The 20,756-nt window shown below is 46.6% G+C and overlaps 1 protein-coding gene across 1 annotated transcript; it reads left to right on the plus strand.

The window, feature by feature from the left end:
* Positions 1–676: 676 nt before the first annotated feature.
* On the plus strand, positions 677–19,416 carry Stip1 (stress induced phosphoprotein 1). The gene is given in 14 exon segments (NM_001246678.1): positions 677–747; positions 6,014–6,223; positions 6,925–7,066; positions 7,208–7,349; positions 8,386–8,554; positions 11,421–11,547; positions 11,636–11,738; positions 11,945–12,065; positions 13,874–13,970; positions 14,624–14,748; positions 17,350–17,386; positions 17,522–17,625; positions 17,823–17,995; positions 18,935–19,416. Coding segments are annotated over 14 exon segments (1,632 nt in total). The 5' UTR covers positions 677–738; the 3' UTR covers positions 19,008–19,416.
* The last annotated feature ends 1,340 nt before the right edge of the window (positions 19,417–20,756 follow it).

Genomic DNA, 20,756 nt, shown 5'->3' on the forward strand with positions numbered 1-20,756 from the left:
GCGTGTCACCGCCCCGCGGCGTTTTGGGAACATTCGCAGCCCAATAGCCAGGATGTGGGAAAACGCTGGGCCGCCAAGACGGTAACCCAGCCGGCGGGGGTCGCACAGCCGAGAGTCGCACTAGGACAACCCACAGTCAAGGCCTCGGCGACAACCGGTCAGACTCGGGACCCCCACGACCAGCAGACGAGCGCCCCTTTACAGGACAGCGGCCTAAACCAATCAGGGCCAAGTGTGGCCAGTTTCCACCCCTCCCCCGACACTCACACACCCAATTGAATTTTTCTTCTGAAGGCGGTTCCGTCAAGGAGTCCTTCAGCCCAATAAGAGTCGTGGAAATTTCCAGAAAGAACAGGACCAATGGGCGCGGCCAGGTCAGCCACAATTGACGGACTCGCTAACCAATCCGTGCCGTCAAGGCACGCTCCTCCCTCAGTTCGCCCAGCCCTGGCATAGGCGGGGCTTGTCGAGGAGCGCCCAATCCCGAAGTGCAGAGGAGGCAGGGCCGGAGAGAAGACCCACAGCGAACCAATGAAAAAGAAGCTAAAGTGATTGAGTGGACTTAAAACCAATAAAAGAGGAGTACAGAGCTCCCTGGACGCATTCGGCCAGTGAGCAGGCGAGGAAGGGGCGGAAACCGGGGGGTCCCGGCAGCTTCTAGTAGGTTCCAGAAGGCGGCGCGTGCGGTTGGGAACGCGGAGCGGACGAATTCGATTCAACGGGGTTCCGGACCAGGCTATGGAGCAGGTGAAGGGGGAGGGGCGGCCGGGGCCCCAGGGCAGCGCAGGCCTGGCGGAGGGGAGAAGCGAGGGGTCGGGGGCTGTGCGGCGCGGCCGAGGTGAGGGCTTGAGGGCCGCGGCCGGTCGTGTGAGGGGAGAATGGCGAGCGCCCGTCGCCCCCGCGGCCCGCCGAGCGGAGCGGGAGCAGGCCCGGCCGTGGCCGGGCCCCGAGGCTTCTGGGTGCGGGGCCGATTCAACGCGGGAGGTCCCTGTCGGCGGCGACGAACTTGGAGGGATCCGGTGACCGATTACCCCGGCAGTCCTTCGGGGAACACGGCAGCTGCGTGCGCCCGGGAAAGGGGCCCGCGCGACTGTGCAGGGGAGGCGGGCGCGGACAGTGTCACCGAGTCTCACTGCGGCTCGAGATGCATATGTCTCCCCTCCCCCTTTCTCTCTATCTCTCTCGCTCTCTCTATCTCTCTCCCCCCCCTTTTTTTTGTGGTGACTGGGAATCTGACACTTGGAAATTGGGGTTCCGATTACACGGGATTTAGTGATTATAAACAGTTGTGAGCCGATAGTGAACAGCTAGAAGTCCCTACCTCTCCTCGTTCAGCATCTAGGGCACATGGACGAACCTGCTGCCCTTACCTTAAGTGAGTGGCCCGCAGCTGTGAGAGGCCTGGAGAGGTTTTGTTACCTTGGAAGCTGTCATTGAACCGTCGTGATTCATCCAAATGCGCACAAAAAAGAGAACAGCTTACTACTTTTAGTATGATGTACGAAGTAAAATCTTTTGTTCTGGAATAGCCACTGTTTGGGACTGTGGGGGCCTCCCTGTTTCATTGGTAAGACTGAAAATGGAGAGGTTAACCAACTTTTTGTACCCTTGAAGTAATGAAGTTGTGTCTGGGATAGATGGGCTGCAGTACAGACAAAACAAAAAAAGAAAAGAAAAGAAAAAACCCGCTTTTGGCCGGGCGTTGGTGGCGAACTCCTTTAATCCCAGCACTCGGGAGGGAGAGGCAGGCGGATCTCTGTGAGTTCAAGCCAGCCTGGTCTACAGAGCGAGTGCCATGAGAGGCTCCAAAACTACACAGAGAAACCCTGCCTCGAAAAACCAAAAAAAAAAAAAAAAAAAAAAAACCCGCTTTTGGAATAAGCAGCACCTTATTCATTCATTCATTCGCTTGTTCATTTCTTTCAGTATGTGGTGCTGGCTAGGGAACCCAGGGCCTGGGATATTCAGAGTTTATCTGCCACAGAGCTATATGTCCACCCCACTCCCCCTCGGTAAAAAAATCCTGCCAGCCATCGTACAAGTGTGCAAATGTCCATGTAGACGCTAAGGGAATGGCTGAGCTCAGGACTGCAAACTTAAAGTTAGGCAGATTGGAGTGCTTGGGCTTGGAGAGGGCTCAGTTGGTAAAAAGCTTGATGTGTAAGAATGAGAACCTGAGCCGGGCGTTGGTGGCCTTTAATCCCAGCACTCGGGAGGCAGAGGCAGGTGGATCTCTGTGAGTTTGAGGCAAGCCTGCTCTGCAGCTCGAGTGCCAGGATAGGCTCCAAAGCTACACAGAGAAACCCTGTCTCGAAAAACAAACAAAAAAGAATGAGAATCCCCTCATCCCCAGGCGGTAGCACTCTCATTTAATCCCAGCACTCACTAGGGAGGCAGAGGCAGGTGGATCTCTGTGAGTTCCAAGCCAGCCTGGTCTAGAGAGCTAGTACCAGGATAGCTAAGGCTGTTACACAGAGAAACCCTGTCTCAAAAAACCAAAAAAAGAATAATAAGCCTGAGTTCAGATTGTCAGGGCCCACCCAAAAAGGTGGGGAGAAGGGAAGATCTCACAACTCACAAGCCGGTCTATGAGCTCCAGGCTCGTTGAGAGACCCTGTCTTCAAGACTAAGGTGGAGAGAATAGAGGAAGATGCCCTGACATCAACTTCTGTGCACTGGCATGCTCACAAGAAATAAATTTGAATTTTGAAGATTGTGTGTGCATTTGAGCCACCTTTAATCCCAACACTTGGGAGGCAGAGGCGGGTGGATCTTTGTGAGTTCAAGGCTAGCCTGATCTAAAGAGTGAGTTCCAAGACAGCTAGGGCTACACAGAGAAACCTTGGTCTCAAACAATCAAGAAAGAAAGAAAATTGTGTATTTAGAGGAGGGAGTATTTTCAGGTAAATCCTACAATGATGTATAGTTCACATTACATTTTTAAGATTTATTTTTGCCAGGCATGATGGCTCAAGCCTTTAATCCCAGCACTCATGAGGCAGAGGCAAGCTGATCTCTATGAGAAGTAATAGAACACCCAGAGCTGTGTAGTGAGACCCTGTCTCAAAACATTTCAAAGCACATTATTTTATGTGCATTGGTGTTTTGCCTGCATGTATGTCTGTGTGAGGGTGTCAGATCCTCTGGAACTGTCTTGTGGGTGCTGGGAATTGAACCCAGGTCCTCTGGTGTGCTCTTAACTGCTGAGCCATCTCTCCAAGCCCTACACATTTTTTAAATGCCTGATATGGTGGCAGAGGTCTTTAATCCCAGCACTCGGGAGGCAGAGGTTGGTATATCACTTAGGTTAGAGTCTAGCCTTGTCTACTTAGTGGAGTTACAGGACAGCCAGAGCTACATAGAGAGACCCCGTCTGAAAACAAAGAGATGTATTTTTGTACACCTATGGTGGCCATTGATGTGGGAGCCACCTGTCAGAGAACTGAATTTATATCTTCTGAAAGAGTAGTATATGCTCTTAGCCTCTGAGCATTCTTTCTAGCCCCCTAGTTTTGTTTTTTTTTGTGTTTTTTTTTTTTAATCAGGATATGTGTCCTCAAAGTTTATTTCCTGACAGTTGATTTCCTGTCAATATTTATTTGAAAAATACTTCTTCATGTGGAACATTGAGCTCGTGCCTATAAAACTAGCACTCAGGAAGCTGAGGCAATAGGCCAACCTGGCCTATGGTAAATTTTAGGTCTATGTGTAGTGTAGATGAGAGCTAACAGTCAGCTTCCTCTTAATATCAGTTGAGTGGAGTTTTCCACCTTTTTATCCCTTCTTGGCCTTTCAAAGAATGGAATTTTGGCAGTCTCCCATATCTTTGCTCCTCATCCTCCTTCCCCATAAACAGGGTCTCCTTCCCCCTCCTAAATGCTGAGATTACAGAGCAGGCCCAGGCTACCTTTGCTTTAGGATCTCTGCTCTATGGGAGTTCCTGTGGTATGTATGCCTTGGGGTTCTAAAGTCATCTGAAAGAAGTAAATTTTAGCCAGGTGTTGGTGGTGCACGCCCTTAATCCCAGCACTTGGGAGGCAGAGGCAGGCAGATCTCTGAGTTCGATGCCAGCCTGGTCTCCAAAGCTACACAGAAAAACCCTGTCTTGAAAAAAAAAAGTAAATTCTATGTCAGTTTACTGAATCATGAGTAGATGATAGTTTCATAATAGGCATTGTAATAACTTTAATACAGCTTTGACACAAAATGGGTTGCCTTGCTTGCTTGAGTTAAGGTCTTATGTATCCAAGCTAGCCTTAGACTTACTGTATATAGCCAAAGGATGACCTTCCTATTTTCCTTCCTCTACCTCATAAGTCCTGTAATAACATGTACATGCATGTCTGTATCACCATTCCTGGTGCTGGGATTCCACCTGAGCAACGTTCCCTCACCCCCAATGGCACAAGTGTGTATGTATCTTACCTACCATGTTCATTTTGTAGGCTGTGCTTGCATTTTAAAAGGAGCTGTGAAGGTATAGTTTCGATTAGCTATACTTATAAGAAGTTTTGGCATTTGTTTGTTTTTGTGGTTGGTTTTGGTGTGTTTTGTTTTTCCAGACAGGGTTTCTTGGTGTATTCTTGGCTGTCTTGGAACTTGCTCAATAAACCAAGCTGACCTCAAATTCAGAAATCTGCCTACCTCTGCCTCCCAGGTGCTGGGATTAAAGGTGTGTGCCACCACAGCCTGGCACTATGAAGTTCTTGACCTTTTGTAGGTTAGCCCTGTTAAGAATAACCCTTTACAGAGAAACCCTGCCTCAAACCCCTCCCCCCCCAAAAAAAGAATAACCCTTTATATACAGAGATAATGACAAGAAGACCCTTTTTATTTCTCTAATCTCAGCTAGTGGGAGGCCAGAACAGGAAGATCTTAAGTTCAAGGCTAGTCTTTGAAATTAAACTGAGACTGTCTCAAAGTGTTATGAAGGGAAGACAGAAAAGATACAGCTTTGTGATGAACTTGCTTAAGCAAGGCCTCTTTATGAAGCTCTGAGAGATTGGGATTAGGTGGTATTTGTCTTCCTTCCTGATAGAGTAATAAATTGTAAAGCATTGGTAGGGACTAGCTCTGCCCTTAATTGTCAGCACAGTAAACTCCCATTTGCCTCTTGCTAATAACTGGGGATGAATTATGGCAGTAGAGTTGTAATAAGCGTAGAGGAATGGAGGCCTCTTTTCCTGAAGTTTGTACGGCACTAGAGCACGTGTGTGCCCTATGCAGGTGAGCCTGGAGGTTCTCACATGGGGGTATAGGACAACTTTGGAGTTGGTTCTCTTTTTCTACCCTTACTGACCAGGTGTCAAACTTAGATTGTCAGGCTTGAGTGTTTTATCACACTTAGCCATCTCATTGGCCCCCATCTTGAGTTTTTGGAGACTGGTTTCCAGTGTAACTCAATAGCCTGTAACAGATTCTTCAGCCTCAGCCTTCTGAGTACCGCGGGAGTACAGATTTGTGTCAACATGCTGGCTGTATCTGAGCATACTTAGCTTAACTCTTCCTGCACTCAGCTTACCATTCAGCTCTTTGGAAAGCTTTGATAACTGAATTTGCTTTTTTTTTTTTTTTTTTTTTTTTTTTTTTTTTTTTTTATGAATATAACTCTGCCTCCATGTATGCCTGCAGGCCAGAAGAGGGCACCAGATCTCATTATGGATAGTTGTGAGTCAGCCACCATGTGGTTGCTGGGAATTGAACTCAGGATCTCTGGAAGAATAATCAGTGCTCTTAACCTCTGAGCCATCTCTCCAGCTCCATGAATTTCAAAGGAAGCTTGTGTGCTCTATAGGGGCTGAGTTCTCTGCTGGCCTGAAGTCTTCATGTTCCTTTGTTTGCCCTGCTAGCTTTCAGGGGTGTGGGAGAATGTGGATGGGTTAGCATTTTTCTCTCTTGATAATAGTAGTCAGCTAGTCAATACTTAGGAAGAGTAGTATAATCTAACACCCCATGGGAGAGAATGAGTGTTCTATGGAGTGAAGCTATATTAATACCTTCCTTTCTTCCTCAGGTGAATGAGCTAAAGGAGAAGGGCAATAAGGCCCTGAGTGCTGGGAACATCGATGATGCCTTACAGTGCTATTCTGAGGCAATTAAACTAGATCCCCAGAACCATGTGCTCTATAGCAATCGCTCTGCAGCCTATGCCAAGAAAGGAGACTACCAGAAGGCCTATGAGGATGGTTGCAAGACTGTTGACCTGAAGCCTGACTGGGGCAAGGTAAGCTGAAGAGTTGGACTCTGTCTGCAGTTTTCCCAAGGACTTCAGGTCTAGTTGTAGTCCCTTTGGGCAGGCCTTCCTGTCTGCCCTCCCTGTCTGAAGGTACCCCATGAAGGTTAACATTTATTTCATCAAGTCTGTTACCATCAGTGGTCAAACAGGTTTTGTTAATTGTACTGCTAAGAAATAAAACAGTTCTAAAGAAACTGACCTCTTGTAACCATGGGTTAAATGGGGATTTATGCACCTTTGTCTGCATCCTTTTAGTGTCCGCATTGGTGTTGTATCCTTTCTCTGTTTGCTGGTTGTCCTTCATGCAAGTATCATTTGGATCTAAAAGTACATGCCTTTAGTCCCAGAATTAGAGAAAAGTGGTGTTTGAGGCCACCTGGAGCTATATAATGAGACACCCTGTCACAGGAGGGAGGGGTAGATGACTCAGTTTTTAAGAGTATTGGCAGCTCTTTCAGAAGACCTAGGTTTAATTTTCAGTACCCACATGGTGGCTCAGAACTGTCTTTAGCTCCAGGTCCAGGGAATCTAGTGCCCTCTTCTGGCTTCTGTAAACACCAGGCACAGACAGATACACACTAAGGGAGAACACCCACTCCTTAAGTATATAAAAACCCTAGTAGATTTCTTGAGTTGATCTGAATTTACCTGTGCATGACCTCTTTTTTATAATGTTTGGGAATACTAAGGGTTATTCAAGAAAAGCAGCAGCCCTTGAGTTCCTAAATCGGTTCGAAGAAGCCAAGCGAACCTATGAAGAGGGTTTAAAACATGAAGCCAATAACCTCCAACTCAAGGAAGGCTTGCAGAACATGGAGGCCAGGTTGGCAGGTAGGTGCTCTTTATGTAATGGTATTAATTTTGAAAACAATCCTGCCCTCCCCAAAGTGGAGGTAGTGATGGTGATGGTGGGTGATGTCATGGTATCTCAAGTAAAATTTCATGCTGATGTACTTTTGTTCATTTGGACAGAGAGGAAATTCATGAATCCTTTCAACTTGCCTAATCTGTACCAGAAGTTGGAGAACGATCCCAGGACAAGGACACTGCTCAGTGACCCTACCTACCGGGAACTCATAGAACAGCTACGGAACAAGCCTTCAGACCTGGGCACGTAAGTAGAGGCATCAGGAACTCTGGCAGAAGCTCCTCTGGTCTAGACCATGGGTTTTTCTGCCTTTGCTTGCTTACCACTGAGTAGGGCAGGTTTTGAAATTTGCATAGAAATGGTTGAGTAACTTGTAATAGCACTCTGGAATGTTTCTTACAACTCTGCCTCTTCTAGAATTCAAGCTTTGCTTTATTTTTGTAGTCCTGAGGATCAAACCTAGGGCCTTGCTCATGCTAAGCAAATGCTGTCTCTGACCTGCACTCCTGGCTCTAGCCAATGTCTTTGGGTAAGGATCATCTGTGTACAGTCATCTGTTAGCAGTGAACAGAGTAAGAGCAATTGTAGAATGAAGGCTTGGTGGTGCATACCTGTGATTGTAGCTACTTGGATGATTTTCTTACTTTTTTTGTTTTTTGAGACAGGGTTTCTTTACATTGCCCTGGCTATTAGGGAATTCACTATGTAGATCAGGCCAGCCTCCTGACTCTGCCTCTTTAAGTGTCAGATTAAAGGGATGCACCACCATACAGGGTTTCTCTATGTAGCCCTTACTGTCCTGAAACTTTCTTTGTAGATCAAGCTGGCCTTGAACACAGAGATCCGCCCACCTCTGCCTCTTGAGGCTAGGATTAAAGGCGTGCCACAACTGCCCAGCCTTATCTTGCTTTTTGTAGACATTTTTCTCTTTCCCCTTCAGCTGGAGCTACAGGCTTATGTGAGCCACCTGATATGGGTGCTTGGATTTGAATTTTGGCCCTCATGAAGCAATCTTCAAGCCTTTGTTTCTCTTTGAAATTCTTCATTTTTATTCTTTTAAATTATGTGTGTTTGTTTCTGTCTATGGGAATGTAAAGTGAGTGCAGGTACTTGAGGAGGCCAGAGATGTTGGGGTCTCCTGGGGCCTGGGGTTTCAGAAGGTTGGGAGCCACTCAGTATGGGTGCTAAAAAGGAACTTGAGTCTCTGCAAAAGCAGTTTACTTTGTTAACTGTGGAGACATTTCACCAGCCCATTTCCTTTTTCTCTTTTTAATCAATCCAGGAAAATACAAGATCCCCGGATCATGACTACTCTCAGTGTCCTCCTTGGGGTTGATCTGGGCAGTATGGATGAAGAGGAAGAGGCAGCAACACCCCCACCCCCACCTCCTTCCAAAAAGGAGGCCAAGCCAGAACCAATGGAAGAAGACCTTCCAGAGAATAAGAAACAGGTTCTGTTTTTTCTCCTCTAAACTACCATGCATTTACATACAGCCAAACCAATTAGAAATAAGAGTATTAATTGGGTATGTCTTCAGACTGTAGCTGAGAAATGCCAGTGGGGCTGGGCATAGAGCCCAGTTTGTGGAATGCCTGCCTAGTATGCATGAAGCCCTGGGTTTGACACTTTTTCAGAAACAGTTTTGTTCTGCATCCCAGGGTGGCTTCAAACTCAGGATGAGTCTCTTCCCAGTTGCTAGAAATTAGTGAGTTTTCATGTTTTGTTTGTTTGGTTGTTAGTGTTGAGAACAGGGTCTTACTGTATAGACTAGACTGGTCTTAAATTCAGACACCCTCTTGCCTCTGCCTCCCAGATACTGGGATTAAAGGTGTGGTTTATTTTTATTTTATGTGTATGAGTGTTTAGATTGCATGTATGTCTGCACTACATTCATCCCTAGTGCCCATGGAAGCCAGAAGAGGGTGTCAGATCCCTGGATCTGAAGTTATATATAGGTTATGAATCACCGTGTGGGGTCCTTTGCAAAAGCTTCACTGCTGAGTCATCTCTTCAGAGTACCACCCTTGTGGCTTAATTCATTTATTTATTTATCTACTTATTTATTTGTTTTTTTGTGTGCATTGGTTTTTGTTTGCATGTATGTTAGTATGAGGGAATTGAATTCCCTAGAACTAGAGTTACAGACAGCTGTGATCTGCCATATGGGTGCTGGGAATTGAATCTGGGCCCTCTGGAAGAGCAGCCAGTGCTCCTAACCACTAAGCTATATATCTCTTCAGCTTCCTGGTAAACCTGTTAAAGAGCCTGGTCATCCTCTTTACATAGATTCTGGGAAATTAAATTCAGATTCTTATGCTTGCAAGGCAAGCACTTTACCAAATCATAGTTTTGAGTACTTTGTATGTGCTAAGCTTACTAAGTGAATGAGATAGGAGGGTCACCTGACCTGCTGGTGTTTTGAGAGCAGTCTGGGCAAGGAAAGGAAAAACATTGGCTTCAATACATCAGAGGGCTAGTGAGATGGCTTAGTCAGTAAGTAAAGGCACTTACTGCCAAATTTAACCTGATTTCCCACCCTGAAACTCACATGATAGACGGAGAGAACTGACTGTTTTGCAAGATGTCCTTTGATCTCTATATGCACCATGGCACATGTGCTTACACATACATAGATAGTAGGGGCCTGGAGAGATGGCTCAGTGATTAAGAACAGTTGTTACAGAGGACTCCGGTTTGATTCCCAGCACTCACTTGGTGGCTTATAACCATTGGTGAATTCTTTGGGCACCAGGCATGCATGTGGTGTATGGTGTATGCCTCTGCCTCCCTAGTGCTGGGATTAAAAGCGTAAGACACCATCACCCAGATGAAAAATTTTTTTGTTTTGTTTTTTGAGATAGGGTGTCTCTGTGTAGCTTTGGAACCTATCCTGGCACTCACTCTGGAGACCAGGCTGGCCTTGAACTCACAGAGATCCGCCTGCCTCTGCCTCCTGAGTGCTGGGATTAAAGGCATGCGCCACCAACGCCCGGCTGAAAAATATTTTTTGATAGATATAAAATATATCAGAATGCCTGTGGTTGCAGGAGGCTCATGAGTTAGAAGCCAGCCTGATAGGCAGATCTCTTGAGTTTGAGGCCAGCCTGGTCTATAAAGCCAGTTCCAGATTAGACAGGGCTACACAGAGAAAGTTTTCTCAAGAAAACCAAAAAAGGGGCTGGAGAGATGGCTCAGAGGTTAAGAGCACTGCCTGCTCTTCCAGAGGTTCTAGTTCAATTTCCAGCAACCACTTGGTGGCTCACAGCCATCTATAATGAGATCTGGTGCCCTCTTCTGGCCTGCAGAGATGCAAGCAGAATAATGTATACATAATAATCTAAAAAAAAAAAGAAGAAGCCAGCCTGTTACATAGAGACCCTATTGTTGTTGTTGTTGTTGTTGTTGTTGTTTGTAAATGTATGAATGAAAAAAAGATGCTCTTTATAATGCTGAATTTCTGGGTGCTTCAGCAGTGAAGGTGAACCCTCACCACATGCTACAAGCACGAGCTTTGGTTAGAGCAGATAGAACTGGTAGGGTGCTGGTCCTTGCTGTAATGCGGGCATGGTGTCTGCTTCAGTCCTGTTGTAGCAGATAGAACTGTGAGGGTGCTGGTCCTTGCTGTAATGCAGGTATGATGTCTGCATCGGTCCTGTTAGAGCAGATAGAACTGTGAGGGTGCTGGTCCTTGCTGTAATGTGGGTATGATGTCTGCATCAGTCCTGAGACTTTGGCCTCCTGATTGGATGGGGTGGATGGTGGGTGTCCCTTGCAACAGTCTTCCTGAGCAGGAGACATGTGCCTAAAGAGTTGTGTTTCCTTCCTTCTAGTCAGGAACAGCAGATTGTTGCCTAATTTAGTACCCTTAAATGGGTGAGTGTTGGTTGCTCAGGGTGTCTCAGCTGGAAAAAGGCCCTCCATGTGGGTGGACAGAGTGATGCTGAAGACTGCTGTTCCTGTGGTCCTTTCCTATCCTCTTACCATGCCTGCTCTTCCCTAACAGCTAAGATTTCAAGATAGTCACAGCAGCTAGCTTGTGGCTAAAATACTGCCATCATCTTCAGTTGCTTTGAGTTACAGATTTCCTCTCCCTCAGAGAAGAAGCCCTTTGCTACCTAGTAAAGATCCAAAATGGGAAAAATTGGTTTCACTTTAACCCTCACTCATTTGACTCTGGCTAGTGTGTGAAGAAGTAAGGGAGAACTTACTTCTGGTTATGTTGGTGGCACATGATACTTGTGACAGAGCATGGACCCTGCTGCTATTGCTGTCATCTGATAGAGATGCTAAGCACTTACTTTTCCAACCCTGTTTAGGCACTGAAAGAAAAAGAGATGGGAAATGAAGCCTACAAGAAGAAAGACTTCGACATGGCCTTGAAGCATTATGACAGGGCCAAGGAGCTAGACCCCACCAATATGACTTACATAACTAATCAAGCAGGTGAGGCCAGAAACCAGTGACGAGAGCTGGTAGGCACTCTTGAGGGAAGGAACAAGGACTGACAGTTTCTCGCCCTTCTGTCTGGCAGCTGTGCACTTTGAGAAAGGTGACTACAACAAATGCCGGGAGCTGTGTGAGAAGGCGATTGAGGTGGGCAGAGAGAACCGAGAGGACTACCGACAGATTGCCAAGTATGCCATTGAACCTGCCGTGCTGAGGGTCGGGACAGGGTTTGGGGGTGCTGAGGGTCGGGACAGGGTTTGGGGGGCTGAGACCTTTGTTGAGAGGGTAGGGCCTCTAGGCTGCAGTGCCAGCTTGGTTTGTATTTTCTTTGAGATCTGACCTTGCTTCTGACTGCCTTCATTTCAGCATGCTTTTTCCCTCTTGTCTTCATCAGAGCTTATGCCAGAATCGGCAATTCCTATTTCAAAGAAGAAAGGTACAAGGATGCTATCCATTTCTACAATAAGTCTCTGGCAGAGCACAGAACTCCAGATGTGCTCAAGAAGTGCCAGCAGGTGGGTCTGAAAAGAATAGGGCTAGCGTGTCTTTTGGTTTTATTATTTTTCAAGATGTGTGTCTGTGTCTGTGTCTGTGGCCAGCCTTGAGCCTTGGCTGTCCTAGATTTTTTTCCTTATCATTTTGGAGGGATTGGTAAGACTGGGTCTCGCCCCCCTTCATTATGTCATCCTAACTGTCCTGAAACTTTCTGTGTAGACCAGGCTGGCCTCCCACAGAAATCCACCTGTCTCTGCCCCCTGAGTGCTTGCACCACCATGCCTGGCCTCATTTTTATTATTTTAATACTATTTGTAATAAATAATGTAGGGGAGTGTCTTATATTCTTCTGTTGCTATGTGACCAAGGCAACTCTTATAAGAAAAAGCATTTAATTGGGAAGCTTGCTAAGAGCTTCAGGGATTTAGTCCATTATCATAGGAAGCATGGTGGCAAGTGATGGGGCAGTAACTGAGAACTATATCCTGATGTATGGTAAAGAGAAAATACTGGGCCTGGCATGGGCTTTTTTTTTTTTTTTTTTTTTTTTTTTTTTGAGCCTATCCTGGCACTTGCTCTAGAGACCAGGCTGGCCTCGAACTGAAAGAGATCTGCCTGCCTCTGCCTCCCAAGTACTGGGATTAAAGGTGTGTGCCACCAACGCCCAGCTGGCAAGGGCTTTTGAAACCTCAAAGTTGACAGACTTCCTCCAGAAAGGCCATACCTCCCAATCTTTCTAATTCTTTCAAACAGTTCCACCACCACCCCAATAACTAAGCGTTCAAATATATGAACCTATAGGAGTCATTCTTATTCAAACCACCACAGGCAGTAATTTCACAAAATGATTTGTCACGCTTAGTGTGATGGCACATGACTTGTGTTATGAGCTACTCTGGAGACAAGATAGCAGTTTAAGACCAGCCTGGGTAGCATAGTGAAGGATCCCAGCCCATCTTTTACTACCCCACCTCCCAAAAAAATATTGTCAGAAAATTGTGCTGTGTTTTACTTTCATAGAATTGTTCTGTTGTTTTTCTTCATTTGTTGTTTTTAACATTTTATACATTTATTTGTGTGTAGGTATGGAGGTCAGAAGATAACTTAGGGTAGTAAGTTCTCTTCTTCCAGCAGCTTGGCAGACCTGCCACCCCTCCTTTTTTTTTTTTTTTTTTTTTTTTTTGGAGACAAGGTTGTCAGGCCTAAGATGGTCTCCCATGACCCTGACCTCTTTATTCTGCCTGTACTACATGAAAGCTAAGATCACAAGTATGAGCTTCAACAACAAGAGTTGTGGTACTGGTGTTTTGGGTGTAGGTCCTCATGTATATTAAGCAAGCACTCTACCAACTAAACTACATCCCCAACCTAAACAGGACATAGTTTTGAATCAAATATATGCAAGTACTACACTGTTTTAACCATGTATCTTGATAAGTAAAAATATTTTTGTAAAGGGAGTGGGTATTTTTGTGTTGCCTGTGTACTTCACCAAGTGACACCCCCAGCCCAGGAATGAGATGAAAATCTTGCATTAGAACTATGAAAATCTAAATCCTAATTAGGGGCCACCCAAAGGGCTCAGCAGATTAGGACGCTTGGTCACCAAGCCTGATGACCTGAGTTTAGTCCATAGAACTACATGCTCCTGGGAACTTCAAGAGAACCACCTCCTCTGATCCTCATGGGGACTGCAGTGTGCGGTCTCACAGGCACACATGAATGTAAAGAAAAGAAAAGTTTTAAATTCTAATTTGGCTTTTCAGTCCAGTCAGTGTTCAAATGTTTGTAAGAGTTTAAAATACTATGCCAGTGATTGTCTTTGTAGGCAGAGAAAATCCTGAAGGAGCAAGAGCGACTGGCCTATATCAACCCTGACTTGGCTTTGGAGGAGAAGAACAAGGGCAATGAATGCTTCCAGAAAGGTACCAGCCCTGTCCATGAGGCCTTGACTCTGGTGTGTGGCTTCCTGTGCCTGCTTGTAGGACACTTTCCAGGAGAGGGGAGGGGTGGCTTTTGGCTATCATAAATTCCTTTCTGCTGAGTGTTGTGGCTTTGGTGGAGGGTTTTGACAAGAGTTTCTCTGTTAGTGCTTGCTGTCCTGGAATTCTGTAGACCAGGCTGACTTCAAACACGTATTCACCTGCCTGTATTTCCTGAGTGCTGGGTGTACATCACTTCCAAACAGCCAACATTTGGGGTTGGTAGTGGCTCATTTTTTTAATCCCAATACTCGGCAGAGGCAGGAACTTGGTGTATTGAAATGTTAGGTAAGCTGTCCACCATTGACCTATATTCTTAGTCCCTAAAAGCCCTGGTGTGAGGGTATGTGCATGTAGTCCCAGCAACTGGGAGACTGAGACAGGCAGATCACTTGGTTCCAGGAGAGCTTAGGTTAGAGTGAGATCCTGTGTCAGAATAACTGAAGCAAATCATCCTTAGTTAGCTGGACATCCTATCACTCAGGAGGGCTGAGGTAGGACTGCAGCCCAGGCTACATAATGAGTTCCAAGCCAGCTGAGCTAATAGAAATTTTTCTTTTCTTTTTTTTTTTTTTTTCTTCTTCATAACTATCTAGGGGACTACCCCCAAGCCATGAAGCACTATACAGAAGCCATTAAACGGAACCCAAAAGATGCCAAACTGTATAGTAACCGAGCTGCCTGCTACACCAAGCTCCTGGAGTTTCAGCTGGCACTCAAGGTGAGGCCTGGGGAGTTCTGCTGGGGGTGTTAACTTGCGGTGGAGTTACTGTAAGCCTTTGGTGTGGGGGCAGACTTCTCCCTTCTGTCCTCCCCTCAGCAGGTAAATGTTCTTAGTAAGATTCTAGGTTGGCAGTAGGTGGTGCTTGTGGGGAATTAAAGGTCTGTGTGTGGTTGAGCCTGGCAGTGCTGGCACACTACTTTAATCCCAGCATTTGAGAGGCAAAGGCAGGCATATCTCTTGAGTTTGAGGCCAGCCTGGTCTACAGAACTTGTTCCAGGACAGCCAGGGTTACACAGAAACTGTATCAAACAAACAAAACAAAAAAATCATTGGTTGAGCTACATTAAGCTCTTCTGCCCTTCCTGAATCCCCTAGTGGTTTTTCTTCCCCATTCATCCATAATGTTTCTTCCTTACTTTTTTTGCGCCCCCCCCCCCCTTTTTTTTTTAATGTGTTTTGAGTTACTGTGAGCATGTAACCATGTGTCCGTGTGTGTATGTGTACCAGATATGTGCCTGGTCTCCTTAGAGGTCAGAAATGGGCATTGGATCCCCTAGAATAGGAATTATGAATGGCTGCAAGTTATCAGGTGGGTGCTGGGAATTAATTCAGGTCCTTGAAGAGCAGCAACTACTCTCCAACTCCCTTTTCCTTTTCTTTCTCGCTCTTTTTTGTTGTTGTTTTTTTGTTGTTGTTGTTTTGTTTTTCGATACAGGGTTTGTGGTTTGGAGGCGTCCTGGAACTAGCTCTTATAGACAGGCTGATCTTGAACTCACAGAGATCCACCTGCCTCTGCCTCCCAAGTGTTGGGATTAAAGGCGTGCTTTTAACACCCCCGCTTTTTTTTTTTTTTTTTTTTTTTAAGATTTATGTATATGCCTGCACTCCAGAAGAGGGCACCAGATCTCATTGTGGGTGGTTGTGAGCCACCATGTAGTTGCTGGGAACTTGGGACTTGTGCTTTTAACTGCTGAGCCATCTCTCCAGGTCCCCAGCCCCCTTCTCTGTTTTTTTTTTTTTTTTTTTCCAGGCTGACTTCAAACTCACTATTCTTGTTCCTTGGCCTCTTGAGTGCTAAGTTCACAGTCAGTAGCTACCATGCCTTGTAACATCTTTGTTGCTGGCTGCCAGCTCACAAATAACAGTGCAGAGACTTTTTTTTTTTTTTCCTCGAGACATGGTTTCTCTGTATTGCTTTGAAGGTTGTCCTGGAACTCACTCTGTAGTCCAGGCTGGCCTTGAACTCACAGAGATCGGCCTGCCTGTCTCCCAAGTGCTAGGATTAAAGGCATTCGCCACCACCGGCCGGCCAGAGTCTTTTTATAAAAGCTCAATCTTAGCTTAGACTTGTCCCTGAATTAGCTGATTTAAATTAACCTGTTCTTTGCCTCGTGGCTTTTCACCTTTCTTTCATTCTGTTGGCTGCACTTAGATTCATCTTCTTCCTTTCTTTTTGCCCAGAAGTCCTGTGTATACCACCTGCCTAGCTATTGTCTATTCGGCTCTTTATTAAACCAATTACAGTAGTACATTTTGACACAGTGTACAAATATCCCACACCAATACATGGCTCTGTATGTGAGTGCTTATGCTTGAAGGCCACTTAATAGCCTTGGAGGTTTTTCCTCAGGAGCTGTAGGTAGGGTGTTTCCCTGAGATTTGGCTTACTTCTCCCTGGCAATCTACCTATCTCCTTCCCCGGCATTGAGATTACAAGTGTACATTGCCATACTGGCTTCTTACATGGATGCTGGGGAATGAATGCAGTTCTTCATCCTTGCACTCCCTGACTCAGCCAGCTTACCAGCCCCTGACTGTTTTTGTTTTGTGACAGGGTCTCGCTAGAATAAGCCCAGGCTGATTTATAATTTGAAGTCCTCTTGCCTTGCCTTTTTGATACCACTATCTTTGGGGAATGTCCTGAAAGTGACATCACTGTAGTTAGGGCTGTAAGGATGCTGTCAAACCCTGATTAGTTCTGGGTGGTGGTAGAGCACACCTTTAATCCCAGGAGGCAGAGGCAGGTAGATCTTTGTGATATCAAGGCCAGCCTGATCTATAGAATAAGTTCCAGGACTTACACAGAGAAACCCCGCCCCCCCCCCAAAAAAAAATCCTTGATTGGCTTGAGGCATTGGCAGCCCTAGGAGGGAAGGATTTGGCTCAGGTGCCAGCAGTACTTTCCTTTCCCTATCTTTCTATTTATTTTTGAGATAGAGTCTCTTGGTCTGGAACTCACAGAGATCATTTATTTCAATTTCTACTTATCCAAATAAAGTATGTAAGGCTTTCTGAACACAAGCCTGAGGCAGTGAGTGTCGTTTGTATATTTGCTCTCAGTAGAAGTGTCCTGCACATTTTTATTGTCTACAGCACCAGTCTGTGTGTAGTGGTCAGCATGTGGGATGGTGACCTGGAGCTTTCTTTCCCTGGTACCCTTGCCCAGCGTTCTCCTTTCTTGCTTAACTGGGTTCTTGGATTTGGCAGGAGCAGCAGAGTCAAAGCCAAGACCTCTGTCTGTCTCCTTAGGAGGGCACAGTAGCTGGCTGCTGAGCACCTTGGAGGGAAAAGAGCTTAATAACTTTCCTTGCTTCCTAGGACTGTGAGGAGTGCATCCAGCTGGAGCCAACCTTTAGTAAGTGCCTTTCATTTTTCTCCTGTGCCCTGGTTTTGCCCCCAGAGATTAAGGTTAAAGGCTTTGGGGCATGTAAGCAGAAGAGGGGGAGCCCATAGCCTGGAGCTGTTAAGTTGGTACCTCTCTTCTTTATAGTCAAGGGTTACACACGGAAAGCAGCCGCCCTGGAAGCCATGAAGGACTATACAAAAGCTATGGATGTGTACCAGAAGGCGCTAGACCTGGACTCCAGCTGTAAGGTGGGCTGCTGCTGGCCTGCAAGGGTCATCCCACCTGTTTATCCTTTGGGTGTTTTCTGTGGTCCCTCATGTCTCCCACATGCTTCAGTTTCCTTGTCTCTCTTTCCCTTCGTCAGTGATCTGCTATTTTGGACCTGCTGAAACAATGGGCCGGGTAATGTTGACTCCTGCCTTTCTTGATGTTTTCTGGAATGTAGGAGGCAGCAGATGGTTACCAGCGCTGTATGATGGCACAGTACAACAGACATGATAGCCCTGAGGATGTGAAGCGACGGGCCATGGCTGACCCTGAGGTGCAGCAGATTATGAGTGACCCAGCCATGAGGCTCATCCTGGAGCAGATGCAAAAGGATCCCCAGGCTCTGAGCGAGTAAGTCCAGTGGGGGTGCTGGGGAAAAGAAAGGGATGTGTGCAGGTAGAGTTCTGTCTGTCCTGTTTTTGTTTTTTGTTTTTTAAAGATTTTATTATGTATGCAACATTCTGCTTCCATGTATATCTGCACACCAGAAGAGGGCACCAGATCTCATAACAGATGGTTGTGAGCCACCATGTGGTTGTTGGGAATTGAACTCAGGACCTCTGGAAGAGCAGTCTGTGCTCTTAACCTCTGAGCCATCTATCCAGCCCATGTCTGTACTGTTTTTAAAGGTGTATTATTTAGGTTTGGTGTATGAGCATTTTGCTTTCACGTATATACCACATGTATGCCTGGTGATTGGAAAGGTCAGAAGAAAGTGTCAGACCCCCTTATAGAGGGTTGTGAGCCACTGTGTGGGTGCTAGGAACCAAACCAAAGTCTTACAAGAGCAGTAAATGTCTTGAGCTATCTCTTCATCAGTAACCCATCTCTCGAGCCCCAAGTTTTTTCAGTATTAACTGAAAAGGTTGGAGTGTAGAGGCTTTTTTTCCCTATTAGTTTGATAGCCTAAGATTCTGTCAAGAAAGCCCTTTTTTCCCCCTTTCTCTCTCTTAAATTTATTATGTATACAGTGTTACGCCTGCATATATGCCTGCATGCCAGTAGAGGGCGTCGTATCTCATAGATGGTTGTGAGCCACCATGTGGTTTTGAACTCAGGACCTCTGGAAGAGCAGAGCTCTTAACCTCTGAGCCAATTCTCCAGCCCAGGAAGGTCATTTTTGCTGGGCTTACAACTGTGCAGACACACAGTAGGACAGGCAGGTTCTCCTGGTGCTGCACAGGGTCTTTAATTTGAGCTTGCTCTGAGTGCCAGGGAACTTGGGTGAAGGGAAGTAACATCTATGTAAGAAAGAACAAGCTTCAAGTAACTCTCATCTTTTCTCCTTAGACACTTAAAGAACCCCGTAATAGCACAGAAGATCCAGAAGCTGATGGATGTGGGTCTGATTGCAATTCGGTGATAACTTGCTTTTCCCCTCTTCCCTTCGCCAATGTGGAAAGGCGAGCTGGGACGGTGGCGAGCAGCACTGGGCAGAGGGGGGGGAAGAAAGGCTTATCTTTATATTTATACATGCCTGCAAGGAAGACAGACTCATCCAGCGCCACCTCGGACCCTCTCAGCACACGCATGGTCTCTTCACTGCTGCCCTTGAGTGTCCTTCCCTGTCCTACCCAAACACCCCCACCCCCCTGCCCCACCCCCGTCACTGTCTCGGCTGCTCCCCTATAGTTGGTTATTTTTTATTTGGGGCAGTGGGTTCATACGGGGAGGGGAGGGAATTCTTCCCTACCTGGGGTCCCAGCTGTCTTCACTTGTTGTTACCCCACGTCCTTCAATAAAACAAGCCAGTCAGGCGTGGTTATATGTTGCTATGGTCTCCAGTGACTTTTTTCTTCCTTAAGTTGATCTGGGTTGGGAGCCTGGCCTTTCCTGGTGGCGGTGAAAGGAAGTGGCTGAAAAGTGAGTTGTGTGCTTTGTCAAGGTGACCACTAGGTGGAAGTGTTGATCAACCTGCAGGCTGATCAGCTTTGAGTTGATGCTCATGCTGTTCTTTGCAGTATAGTAAACCAGCTGGATATAGAGAATGCTAGATCCAACCCAGAGCCAAAGTGGACCAGGAAGCAGACCTGAGAATAGTGCTACCAACAGCTCCTGCTGGCCCTAGTCCTTAGAGAGCTTAGTCCTAAGCCCTAAACCATTGTCCTCCTCCCACACTGTGGCCAACACTGAACTTCCTCATTTGCTACCAGAAGGCTGCTTTCTGGGTTAGCAGGATGCTGAGGCCAGCAGCAAGCTATACTTCCTTCTCCTGTGTTTGCATAAACTGGCTTCCTGTCCCACCCCCAGTCCCTGAGACTCTCCAGAGCAGCCTTAGCTCCACAAGGGTCACCTACCACCAAGGTCATTAACCCTAAACAGGCTGGGTTCCTGCTCGGCTAGCACTAGGGGGCTTTGCACACAGGGCAGTTTGCATCGCAATGCCAGCAGTGGACATGAGACTGTTAGGTCACTAGAGCCTCTAAAGGGACAGGATAAAGGTCCTGAAGGGAGTCACATGGAGGTTTCATGAAAGGTACAGGCTTTGATTGGGGGATGGAAGCCCTGATGTTGCTGTAGGTTTGGAAACAAGTCCTATATTGGGGTAGGAAAGAATGAAAAGTCTTCCGTGCTGGGCAGAGGTGTTCCCACTCAATAGGCTGGAGATACAGCCAGTGGAAGCCAGGGAGGTGGGGTGGGGAGAGCTCTGTGGTGTCACCCCACCTCTGCTCTTCCCTCACTTCCTGTGGTAACAAAAGCAAGGGCCCTGTGGAACCCTTTACGTGCTGGCAGTGTGCTTCCTGTACCCAGCCGCAACCCGCCCTAGGGAGAGACGAGCACAACATTCTTGATAAGGCCACCAAGGGCTGACCCCTGAAGGAAGCAACTGAACAGGATAAGGCATCCCCAGGCCAGGGGTGACAGGTGCTTCAGTGCCACCTGCAGCTGTAGCCCCTTACAGTCTAGGTAAGTGACCCAGGAGGACTCATTTGTCCCCTGCTCTACTATTCTGTGCCCAGCAGCCATACTTTCTACCGAACCAGAGGCTTGTGTGGGCTAGAATGCTGGCGGAGAGCTGTGAGCCAGGACTTGTTCTGTGGGATAGGTGGGCTTGGTGGAGCTGTGAGTAGGAGAGTTGACCTGCGCTGGTGTCCAGCAGGGTGCCCTTGAG

Source organism: Cricetulus griseus, chromosome 3 (assembly GCF_003668045.3).
Source record: "Cricetulus griseus strain 17A/GY chromosome 3, alternate assembly CriGri-PICRH-1.0, whole genome shotgun sequence".
NCBI lineage: Eukaryota > Metazoa > Chordata > Mammalia > Rodentia > Cricetidae > Cricetulus > Cricetulus griseus.